Here is a 13,111-nt window from a genome sequence, read left to right as displayed (position 1 = left end):
TCCACGTAGCCAGAAACATAAGGATGCTGAAAAGACTCTGGCTTCAGTTAAAAACATGAGCTCATTTATGGTGAGACATGATAGTGAAAGCGATAAAATTGCAGCAAGTGAAGCTCTTGTTGCTTATCATACTGTGCGTCACGGTCAAAGTTTTCACGCAAATGATTGCTTGCCGACACTGATAAATAAAATTTGTGAACCAAAATTTTCTTCAGCGTAATTATTGCTTCACCAAATCAGAAGCAATAATTACCAACGTTTTATCCCAATACATATTGGACGAAATAATAAAGGATTTGAATAAAACAAAAAGCATTATAGTCAGTTTAGATGCATCAAACAACAAAGACATCAAACTTTTTCCAATCGTCGTGCGGTACTTTTTGCAAATTATGGTGTTCAAGACAAAATTATACTTTATTTCCTTACCTAGTAAAACATTCGACCTACAGTGTTCAAAGAAGTAAGTGCCAAATTTGCCATACAAAACAAAATTGTTGCTTTGTGTGCAGATAACAAGAACACCAATTTTGGTGGTTGCAAAAACATGAAACCGAACTGAAGAGGCAGATTATTGGTGTTGGTTGTAAGGCACACATTATACACAGTTGTCTCCAGTGTGCTGTCTGACTGTTTACCAACATATACACAATCAGAGTTGAAGAACTGAAACACATTTATGGCTTTACAGGAAACAATTACGCTAAATTGTTAGAGCATGTAAATACAAGATTTTTGTCCTTGGGTCCATCAATTGACAGAATTTTAAGCACGTTTGATTGGCTTCGTTTTTATTTTCTTTCTCAAGAAAAATACTCTGTTATGTTGCGAAAATTGTTTGAAGATCCTTGTTTGAAATTGTGGTTGTCATTTGCAAGAGATGAAGTGTCTACGTTCCATCTCCCCCCACGTTCCTGTAAAGATGAGTAAAGCTCTGATCACTATTCTTAGTATTTTCCCATAATGTAAAGCACATCTCACTAGAAGATGTATACTGCAATGCATTATGGGTGGGGTCACTACCCAGACCGGTTTCAACCTTTTTTTGAGGTCTCCTCAGTGAGTAGCTAGACTCTAAATACCAAGATTATCCTTATAAGGACTGGCTTAAAGGGGCGAAGTAAGAATGCTTTTCATTTTCCCCGTTATCTGTAGAGGACAGTGTAGGGATAAGGTGTTATTGGGCTATTAAAGCTCTGATCATGGCAGGAGGGTAACAGCAAAAGCCGAGCCTCAGTTAGAACTTCATTGGCTACAGCATTGCCATCCATTACCCTCCAAGGGTATTAATTAATCACCGACTGTGTAAGTAAAGGTGATATCTCAAAAATACGGACGATCTCTAGGCCACTCCATAGTGGGCGAAAGACTGTCCTAATCTCAGCGTTGGTTCCACTCAGTGACGGGCTCCCTGACCACTGAGCAGAACCGCTCAAATTCCGAAGAAAATAATTCACCGACAAAGCCCCTCAGCGGGCCGTGCTGGAGAACACCTTCCCCGGAGACCCAAAGTGCTCCCTTAAGGCAAAAACCTTAAGAGAGCGAACTCAAAAACTCATCACCCAAGGGGTAACAGCAACAGCTGAACCTCAGTTAAACTTCATTGGTACAGCATTGCATTGTTGCCATCCATTACCTCCAAGGGCATTAATGAATCAATCACTGTATGTGTAAGTAAAGGTGATATCTCAAAAATATCGGACGATCTCTAGGCCACTCATTCGTGGGCGAAAGACCGTCCAAATCTCAGCGTTGGTTCTACTCAGTGAAACTCGAGTACCGAGTAGAACCGCTCATTCCGAAGAAAATAATTCACCGGCAAGTACCCCTCAGCGGGCCGTGCCGGAGAACACTTTCCCCGGTAACTCAAAGTGCTCCCTTAGGACAAAACCTAAGAGAGCGAACTCATTTACCCAGGATAACAGCAACAGCCGAACCTCAGTTAAACTTCATTGGTTCGGCATTGCTATCCGTTACCCTATATGGGCATCTCATATAAAATCAATCACCGCATCTCACGGTCGATTACTGGCACTCCCCTTCTCCATACCAAGGTTATAGTAATACGGAGCCTTATCAACTTTGCCTATAGAAGTTGCAACAAGGTGTTTTTATTTTTAATAAAAATCTCTGGAGGAGATATAGATGTAATAAATTTTTTAACTTGGGGATATTGTATATTAGGATAACCAAGTTATTTTATAAACTTGGTTATTTTAACTCCTAATCCCAAGTATGCAAACAATTAAGTTTGCGCCTGAAACAAAGTTCAAGTCTAATGATGGTACAACTATAGGTAAAGTTGATAAGGCTCCGTATTACTATAACCTTGGTATTTAGGGTCTAGCTACTCACTGAGGAGACCTCAAAAAAGGTTGAAACCGGTCAGGTAGTGACCCCACCCATAATGCATTGCAGTATACATCTTCTAGTGAGATGTGCTTTACATTATGGGAAAATACTAAGAATAGTGATCAGAGCTTTGCTCACCTTTACAATGAGTTGCCCTGGTGTTGTACCATCATTAGACTTGAACTTTGTTTCAGGCGCAAACTTAATTGTTTACATACTTGGGATTAGGACTTAAAATAACCAAGTTTATAAAATAACTTGGTTATCCTAATATATATATATATATATATATATATATTATTAGGGTTACCGAGTAATTTTATAAACTTGGTTATTTTAGTTGGAGATTGGAGTTGGAGATTTTAGTTGGTTATTGGAGATTGGACGGCCAGTCTCCAATCCAGCAAACTAATCTACTGTTTTGCTCAATCTGTTCCAATTTAATTACCACTTGTCATGTGGCAGTTTATCAAATGCTTTTGCAAAATCTAAATATGCAATACCTTTATTCAATGTATTTGTCACTTTATTATAAAAAGTAAGCAGATTGCTAAAGCATGATCATTCTTTAGTAAATCCATGCTGGCCGCCAAAGAATATTTTTCTGTTGTCAACCTAATTCTGAATCTTAGTCCTAACTTCTCTAATAACTTAACCACAACTCCAGACACACAGAATGGTGTATAATTCAAAGCCCTCCCCTTATCACCTCCCTTATGAATCAGAACAATTTTACTCTCTTTCCACTCTTTTGGAACTTGACCCAGTGAGAGACTCATATTGAAAAGATTATTATCATCAGTGCGGTGAGTTGGAAAATAAAATACTCATTTGTCTAATCTATTGTTTGCATTTTATCTTTTTTTTTTTTTATTTCTTTGTTCATGTATTTTATTATTTAATAGGTTTTTAGTTGTAGCTTAGATATATCCTTTTCTAGTTCTGTTACAAAATTGTTTCATCTTTCTCTCTCTCTCTATGTTTTTTCCTTCTAGTTTTGCAATTGCACTGTACTCTAGTTTTGTTTCTACTGTCTTGGAAAGACAATTCTACTTTACTAGAAATGTCTATTGCCATTTCTAGTAAATCTCTTTTGTTTGTTTTTATTATCTTTTCTATTTCTATTCCACTTACTCTTTACTCCTAAGCTTTCTGTTACTTCTTTTGGCAGGATTTGTTTCAGATATTCATATGCCTCTTCTATGTCATTTGATTTATGTATAGTTTCTGTTTTTAAATTAATGCATTTCTGATGTTATTCCCTAGTATGAAAATCGTGTAATGAAGACATTTTTAACTTGGTTGATAATTATTTTCCACTTTATTTTTAGTCATTTTGGTTTAAATCAAAATTTTACCAATACAATATCATTATATGGTGTTGGCAAAATGATATATTTATCAACAAGGACAAGGGATTCTCGATAGAAGTGATTCTTTTGAATGGAGGATGGCTGGACCATAGAATGGCATTGCCTGATAGGGTAGTGAAAGTTATTCCTGTTGTTGTTAAGGGTATGAATTTGCTATTAAATTTCCATGCCTTTTCCATGTGCTTCCTGAAAAAAGGGAGAGAGTAATATAAGTATGCAAGAGGACAATGTCAGCACCACTCATGAAAAGGGGACCAGGTGTCCCATTTATAGCAGACAAGTTTGTGTTAAATTCTGAATGAGAAGAGTTGTAGAATAATAATATCTCATTCAGAGTTTAACATAATCTGCCATTCCCAAGGCCAATTTTGTTAATCAGAAATAAATACTGAAAATTTACCTACTGTTATATGCCACTAATTTGTAATATATATGCAATTATAGAAAAACTTCTAGTTGTGAGCTATACTGTTCATACTAATTCTTAGTAATTTGTATGTAAACTATGCACGGGAACTTGGAACTTAATCTGCTTGCAAAACAAAAATAGAAACTGCCTAGGGCAAGACACGTGTATCAGAGAATGAATAATGCACGTAGAAGTCAAAATATCCGCTAGAGTCCTATTTGGCACTGATCATCACACGATGTAACAAAGACGTTCGCCAGTACTTAATTTTGGCACCAGTTGTCGAGGAACCATGCGCTGTTGACAAAAAGGAAGAACCAATGGGATAGCAAGGTGCGAAGTACAAAAACGGATGGTAGAACCTAAAATGCTCTCTTGCTCCTGTTCCTGTGTTCCGGTCTGTAGACGCTGAAGCTCGCGGAGGCTTCCGAGGTAACCTGTTGAACGATGTTCTTATAGCCAAGAAATATGCGCTCCACAGCCAGCCAGAATAGATGCAGCACAGCAGAGCTATGTGTGGATACCAACTCCTTGTCACTACAGTGACAAGGAGTTGGTATCCACTTGCGTTATGCTGTAAAGAATTGCCCTCTCATGAACAGATTCCAGCCTTATGAATGACTCCAAGAGAGAATCCTATGGGACAAGAAAGAGGAACCACTATCCCAGACACTGTGTTGATAGGCAAAGTATATCTTCAGTCCCGGTAAGGAACTCTTTTCTTCCTATTATGGAATTGTATAGCAGGGACGTGCATTATCTTAATGAGTGTTCATATTGAGTGTGCATGAGTATTAATGGTTGTTTCAAGGGAACGTGTCATAGTATATTATTTGTTCTCAGAGAATGTGTGTAGGATCAGTTTCAATCCTTGAAATGTGTGAGATAAGTTAGTTTTGTTCCTAGAGAACTTGTTGTGAATTAGATAAGGACTTATTTAGAGTAATAACTTAAAATTGAAGGACTTTAGGAATCTAAGTAATAAAGCAAAGAAATTGATGCATGTTAATATGAATGTCGAAGCAGAGTAACTGCTAAGAGCGTATAAGTTTGGTATCTAATACCAGTAGATTGAATTGTGTAGATTATTACTATGATTAGAGGATAGTTTTGAGTAGATTGCTTAACTGAATCAGATATCTTAATTATTTTGAAGTGAATTGTTTGTATAGAGAAAATCCTTGAACTTTCAATCAAATTGACATGATTCTATGTTTTTATGACTTGTGTAGATTTCATGCTAGAATGTAATAAATGTTTTGTTATAAGTTTAACCATATACTTGCCTGACTTAGCTTCATTGCACTACTCATTAAAATATTCGAATCTAAGCGGGAACCCAATCTAATGAATGGGACCACGATTGTGATGTGTGTAAGGGCAGAATAATTATTCTTGTAAAACCTTGAAATAGTAGTGATATTGTACTCACTGAATGATGATTCCTGGATGTTATGCTTGCAAATATCTAGATGCGGAGTGACGCAGTTAAAAATAATTTTCTCCGTATCAAAAAAAGGGAATCGTCCATCAGAAGGTATAGAAGAGTTGATTCTTTCTTAAGACTACCTCCTATATTCTAGTTCATGTATGCTATCACTAAATTTAAGAGTAGGCCTAAGATCTATTAGAGATTTCATGTAATAGGGTAGATTGAGTTAGTAAACAATTGAGTACATGATGGCTGAAAAATTGTTTAATTAATAAAGGGAAGATAAGACAACATGTATAACAAGTATAGATATATAACATTTGCATGTTTGGACAGACTAGCTGTTTTGTTTTGATTAGAATCCAAAAACACCAAGAGACTATATTACATTTTTGGAACCCAACAAGTCTGGCCCTGTTCTTCTCATGCTATTGACACTAGGCACAGTCCTTTGGAACCAGACAAAGATTCCTTATTCGAGCAGGTTCAAATTTGATGGTCTTTTCCTTGAAACATGTGAAATGCTACGAAATCATCCGAACCTTAACCACTCAGACCATATGCCAGTCTCTAAGTTTGGGGGAGTAATTACTATTAATTGTACACAATGGGGTTTATTAATTATTACTAACTTTTTTTTTTTTTATCTACACATATTTTAGAATTGTTCCTTTGAACTCCAATAGTGTAATCATATCACCTCAGCTGTGAATGAGACACAAGCTAGTAGGCACATGCTTCATGACCTATTCTTATGATTTATGTTTTGAATGTAGTTACCAGTCTGTCTCCCTGAAGATATCCAAGTAACACTGAATGAAATATACTGGAATTTTTGAATAAAATTCTATATTTTTTTTTACATGTGTGAGCCATGAAAGTTTTTATAAATGTCTAGTACATATACTCAATTAGAACTATTTATATATAGGACTGTTACAAAAAAAAAAAAATCCCTCAAAAAAATAATCTTGCTTTTCATTTGGCTCATAAGGGTAATCATAACACGACATGAACTAACTTACAAACATTATACTTTTACATTATAAATTATAAGACAATTGCTTATGAATTATTATAAATTATTTAGTATACTTAAAAAATATACAGTGAAGCCAGTTCAGGACTGTATATTATATGTTGATTCCATTTTTTTAGGCTGTATGGAAAGTGTATGTCTCCCTGCCCCAATGCCGGTAAGTGAACCAGAACCTCTAAAAAATTTTTAAGCCATTACATATACAGGATATTTAAAGATTATGTTCACACACTTTAAACATTTATATTTTGTGAACAGCACGAATAATTTTAATGTTCTTTCTTTGTTTTAAAGCTAAGGCACATAAATTTCTAAATCAATATCTAAGTGGAGATGCTCAAATTCTCAATCAGATGCATGATTAATAATAATAATAATAATGGAAATATTTATTCAGCAGTTTACAAACTATAAAGCACAAATCAGGTGAAACGTTTTGTGCTTCTTGCTATACTTCCCTCCACATTTTCTCCAATGGTTGCAGTTTGTGACTGTAAGCATAATTTTTCAAGTATCCACATGCAAAAAGCTTGAGATCCTTGGAGGATATTCAAAAGTCAAGCTATCCATTGTTCAGGAAATTTAGGATGGAAAGCTGATTGTTTTCTATCCCTTATGTTGGGATCTGTTAAAAAAATTAGTTTAATATAGTAATTATGTTTTAACTTTAATACAATGAATCATATTGAAATTATTCATCTTGTTCACAAAAGTGGTACATTCATAATTTTGTAATCCTTATATTATTCACATATTAGTCATGTCTTGAATTACATATATGTCATGATTAGTATATGCGCTATAATGGAAGTGTTTCACTATTAGAATTAAAGACTTGTTAAAATTACATCCTTTAAAGCAGGGTCTTCCAAAGCAGGCTCCACAGAACCATTTGGGAAAACCCTGCTTTAAAGGGCTCTGCAAATCTTATTTACAAACATTCACTTTTTTTTTTTAAATTAATGAATCAATGATGTGATGAAATGTTATGATGCTACAAGTTACGTCTGTCATACCAGACTTAGAAAAACTCTGCAGTTCAAAACAACCACTGTACTGTAGACATTAAAATGGACTTAATTTTTTTTTTTAATTTATGGAGCACTAAATTGTAAAATAGTGAGTGTTTATTGATTTCTTCCTTTTTTTATGTTTATTTTAAAGATTGAGTTGTGAGGGCATTGCAGAAAAATTTTGCTTGCTTTAGGGCTCCACTTTAGCAAGAAGTTTGGGAAGCCCTGCTTTAAAGGCATTAATACTTAACTTTTTACTTCAATGTTCTTTCAAAAATTATGAGTCAGATGAGCCTCTGACTCCCTGGAGATCTCTTGTAATAATATTTTCTTGTATAATAATAAGAAAAAGAATAAGAACATTTAAATGCATAGAATAAAACTTTCTGGGGATGCCATTGATATGATTCTATAAAAATATATTTTTATTTACATAAAAAGTTCATTTCTTCTGATGGCGATAATGTGACATATCAAATTATTTTAATCCATTTGTTAGCAAAATTCATAAAACTGTTTTAAATAATTATGCAAATCATCATTATATTTCACTTTCTAAAAGAGGCATATTTCTCCAATTCTCAAGTTTTAATTCCTTCATTTGATTAATACCAGAATCTAGTTTAATGGATTGATGTTTGCTTTCATCTTCTTCTAAAGATAAAAGTAATTCATCACATTCAGCAATTGTATCACATATGTGGCTATCAAGTACATCATGATTTTTACTGTTATTAGAAACACATAAGGTATGTCCATTTCTCTTCGGAGTTGTGTTTGACACAGTAGCACTTAATTTGTTGCACAGATTAACACAACTGCTTGTCTGAGCTCCATTAGAATTATTATGTCTTTTGTTATGTAAAAATGGAATTTCATTCATATCAGCTTGAGATAAATTTACAGTGCTCTCACCAGACCAGCTTGCTCTGTGGCTTGAAAATGAACGCTTCATATTATCCGTTAGAGTGAATAAACCGGTCTCTTTTGGAATACCTGGCAATGGACTTTGACTTCTAGCTCGCAGATCATCAGGAGTAGTGTGTAGAGAGTGACGTCTAAGCACCTGTGGTGTTAGAGGTGGTCGTTCAAAATGGAATGGTTTGGATCTCTAAAAAAGGAAGAGAAAAAATATTTTAGAATAATCTGTATACATAAAAGAAAAGTTAGTAAAACATTTCAGAAAGTAACAAATAGGAATAATTTTTTTAAGTGCAATTTTTAAAAATCATACAAGATTTATTATCAACTTATTAAGATTACAGCAATTCACAATTCAACATGTTACGGCTACAGTTTGCCCATTTTTTTTTAAGTAGTTGCCCATATAATAAACATACTGCACTAGTAATGCAGCCAGAATGATCATACCTTTGACTAGAAAGATCCAAATTTAATAATAATAATATTATTACATTATTTTGTGTGTATGTGTGTGTGCGTGCACGTGCGTGTTTCTTTTCTTGTGTGTGTGTGTGTGTGTGTGTGTGTGTGTGTGTGTGTGTGTGTGTGTGTGGTTCTTTTCTTATGCCAGTAGTGAATATCAGACCTATCAAACATCATTGCAAAGTAGATATTCACTGTCAATCCAGAATGTGAGCCCTAACCAATTTTTCCGAAATTTTCACCACTCCTGAGATACTAATTGGTCGTTAGTCTTTGCACCACCCTTGTGCAATGGAATTACCATACATTCTTTCTATTCCTGCAGAATCTTCCCTGTTCTGAGACTCATATTAAACATCTGATTAAAGGAATAGTCAGTTCAGCTTAACACTCTTTTAGCACACATGCTGATATCCCATCAATCCCTATTGATGAATACTTATTCAGTTTGTGCAACAGGTGTGATGCCTTGTACTCAAACACCTGATTTCTTCATCCAGTGAAGAGGTAGCAGTGAGCTCAATGTTTCGTACACCAGGTTGACAGCTTTTAACAAAATGAGCACTTGTTAACTTAACAACCTCTTCTGCATCTGTAATCCTCATGCCATCTGGATTTAGAAGAGTTATCCTTTCATATTCATTCTTACTTTTACTAGCAGCATATCGATAGAATTCTTGTGGGTTGTCTTTAGCATGTAGAGCCAGTTTCATACTGGGACTTTGCTTTCTGTACAACAGTTGTGACTATTCTAGCCTGCTGCTTATAATTTTCATAACGGGCTTATGAAATCATCATTCTTATTCACATGGTATTTCTTCCACATCATCCTTTTCTTACAAATCTCTTGCTTAATAAGATTAAGCAAGAGATTTGACTCTTGCTTAATCCATTTGACTCCTACCTTATTTATTCTTTGAACTCTCAGGACGCATCCTAATATTGCATCATATAAGTATTTTTTAGATGCTTCCCATGCACTGTCGATATTATTCCCATCCATCAACCAATCCCATTCCACTAAACTCAGTATACTCTTCAGTTGGTCATAATTTCCTGCTTTGTAGTTCAGCAAGTAACCTTTTCTGAATGGAACATTCATAAACTTAGTCACTTCCCAAGTGAGTACCATACGATCACTGTGTCACCAATCAGAAGCAGAATAGTTACGTCTAACTAAAATGCCCTCTGACACTATAATCAAATCTAATACTGTTTTCCCTCGAGTTCCTTCTGTCACATGCTGCTTGAGGAAGTTGTCCTGCAACAGCTCAATAAATGCATTTTCATTCTTCTCATGAGATTCTACTATTACCCAATCAATATTTGGATAATTAAAGTCTTCCATTATGATTATTCTTTTCATGCTCATCTTTTCTATTTGGTGATGCATTTCTTCATCACTAGAACCGATCCACCAGGTCTGTAACAACACCTCATTATGTAATTGATCTTGTTAGATTCCACCTCACACCAGATGGCTTCATACGCAATGCCACATGAAATACTGTTAGTAGTACTACAATCATAGGTCTCAACTCTAACTGGATTCAAGTCATCTGATATCATTAGTAGCACGTCCCTTCCCCTCCTGCCCTTTTTATCCTTCCTAAATATAGTGTACTCTTTACACTCGATACCAGTTAATATGTCTGATTCTGATAGCCAGGTCTCACTAATGCCTACAATCTGAGGGCCACATATTGACCAAGGCAATAAATCATACCCCTTATTTTAATCAGGAATTTTCTAAACCATTTATAAATATGAAACTGTTCTGAAGAATACATGTAGTGACAGTTGCAGCAAATTATATAGACATAATTAGCTTTCCCTTCCTAGCATCAATTAGGTTTCTAGAAGCTAAGTTACTGGTTATTACAAGTCATGGAACTTAAGAAATTAAAGGAAGGTAAGATGAGATGACAGTGAAACAAATTCATGTTAGTAGAAAGAGAAGAATCTCAGTACATACTTTTTTTTACATGAATTTCATCCAAGAAAGATTATAAATCTATAACATATTTAGTCATATGAAGTGGATAACTGTTAGATCAGGGGCTCTCAACCTTTTCTAGTGGCATACCACTATATTTAATTCAAGATATTAGATGTACCAGTAGGGCAGTGGCTCACGTACCACCAGTGGTACGCGTACCATAGGTTGAGAATCCCTGTGTTAGATAATCTAAGAATCCTGCTCTAGAAACTAAACAGAAATCTTTTCAGCCACTTTGAAATTTACAACAAGCCGAGTGATGGTCTTTGACCACGTAATGAAAAACATACATGATTTGAGTAGGATTTAAAAGGAGAGACACTATCTCCCAACTCTATATGAGACAAACTAACTTACCTTTATTAGAAAAGCTCTTTTGATACTCCTATCATACAATTATTATTGTTATTATTATTATTAACATTGGACCTCCATGAAGTCAGAGACTTATCGTGGGAGGCACACACTTGCACGCAATGCTCATCCAACTGTGCCTTAAACTAATTCAATGTCTACATTCGCAACACAACACACTCAGGCAATGTATTCCATTCCCCAACCACTCTCCATGCAAAGAACCCTCTCCTCACACCCTCTTTATACAGTTTCCAGCTATGGCCTCCTATTCTATCCCCCCTCTCCCTTTCTATGAAAAATCTCTTCCATGTCAACCTGATAACGACCCCGACTAGATTATATGTCTCAGTCATATCCCCCCCCCCTTTCCTCCTCCTCACAAGGGTTTGCATCTTACATTTTCTCAATCTGTCCTCGTACCCCACATTCCAAAGACCATTGGCCACCTTTATAAATCTTCTCTGGACCATTTCCAACATATCCTCGTCACTCATGAAAACCCGACAACCAAATCTGTGCATAATAATCAATATGAGGCCTGATCAAGGCCTTATAAAATGGCATCATAACTTCTCTATTTCTATATGTCAGTGTCCTTTGCATCATGCCATTATCCAATTTGATGTCTCCACAACTTCTACAATGTGTCCCCTGAATTTCAGGTCCTAGTCCACCATCTCTCATCTCCTCTACTTTGCATCCCATCTTTACAAATCTCAAATTACTCCCTTGGAACACTTTGAAACACTGAGCTGACAGTTCCACTTACCTGCACATCCGTACAATCTATTCAAATCCTCTTGGAAGTCCATAACATCCTCTTGACTTTGTATTGCTCTCCCCAATCTTGCATCATCTGCAAACAGCTGCATATCACTAGTTAACCCCCATCCCAATATCATTAGCATACAAATTGAACAACAATGGTCCCAGAAATTACTCCTATGGTATACCACTGGCAACCTTCCTCTTTCAGGATACTGCACCCCCCAAATACAGCTTTCTGATATCTATCTGACAGCCAGTCACTTATCCAACTCAGAAGTCTGTATCTAATAGCATCTGTTTCAATCTATTTAACAACTTGTTGTGTGGTAGTCTACCAAAAGCTTTTGCTAAATTCAAGTACACCACTGTATATGCATCTCCCCTGTTCAAGGTATTTGTTGCCTTGTTATAGTACGTAAGTTAGTAAAACATGATTTCCCGTTAACAAACCCATGCTAATAAACAGAGAATACTGCTGTTATCAACCTATTTCTGTATCCTACTTCTCACTGATCTCTCCAGTACCTTCACTGCAACTCCAGATATACAGATTGGCCTATAATTTGAAGCTACAGCCTTATCACCTTTATGCAGTGGAACAATTTTATCCTCCTTCCACTCCCTTGGAACCTGTGCTGTTGCAAGACTCTTATTAAACAGGCATGTCAATTCCCTGGAATTGACATGCCTGTTTAATTCCCTGACATATCAAATCCTAAGGAAATAGGATTTGATATGTCATCAAATCCTATTTCCTTATTGATACCAAGGTTATTTATTTCCTCAAATACCTCTTGCTCACTCACAATTAAGTCATGCTCTCCTATGTCCTCTACACTTGAGTTCCTCATGATTCCACCCTGATCAGGATGAAACACCCTTATAAATTGATCACTGAATACCTCAACAATGTCTTCTGCAGCAGTTACCATTCTGTCATTTTCATCCATTAACATCATCTTATTATGATCATTCTTCCTTCT

The 13,111-nt window shown here is 35.6% G+C and overlaps 1 protein-coding gene across 1 annotated transcript in view; it reads right to left on the bottom strand.

Moving 5' to 3' along the window:
* Positions 1-8,033: 8,033 nt before the first annotated feature.
* Positions 8,034-13,111, bottom strand: part of LOC150106392 (uncharacterized) — a 264,780-nt gene continuing 259,702 nt past the window's right edge. Inside the window, exon 16 of the mRNA XM_090392418.1 lies at positions 8,034-8,729. Within this exon, the coding sequence (XP_090248544.1) occupies positions 8,160-8,729 (570 nt within the window). The 3' untranslated portion in view covers positions 8,034-8,159. The remainder of the gene's footprint in view (positions 8,730-13,111) is intronic.

Source organism: Typopeltis vanoorti, chromosome 5 (genome assembly GCF_054136105.1).
Source record: "Typopeltis vanoorti isolate ZY-2024b chromosome 5, IOZ_Tvanoo_1.0, whole genome shotgun sequence".
Classification (NCBI taxonomy): Eukaryota; Metazoa; Arthropoda; class Arachnida; order Uropygi; family Thelyphonidae; genus Typopeltis; species Typopeltis vanoorti.
This window is presented reverse-complemented; position numbering and strand designations above follow the sequence as displayed.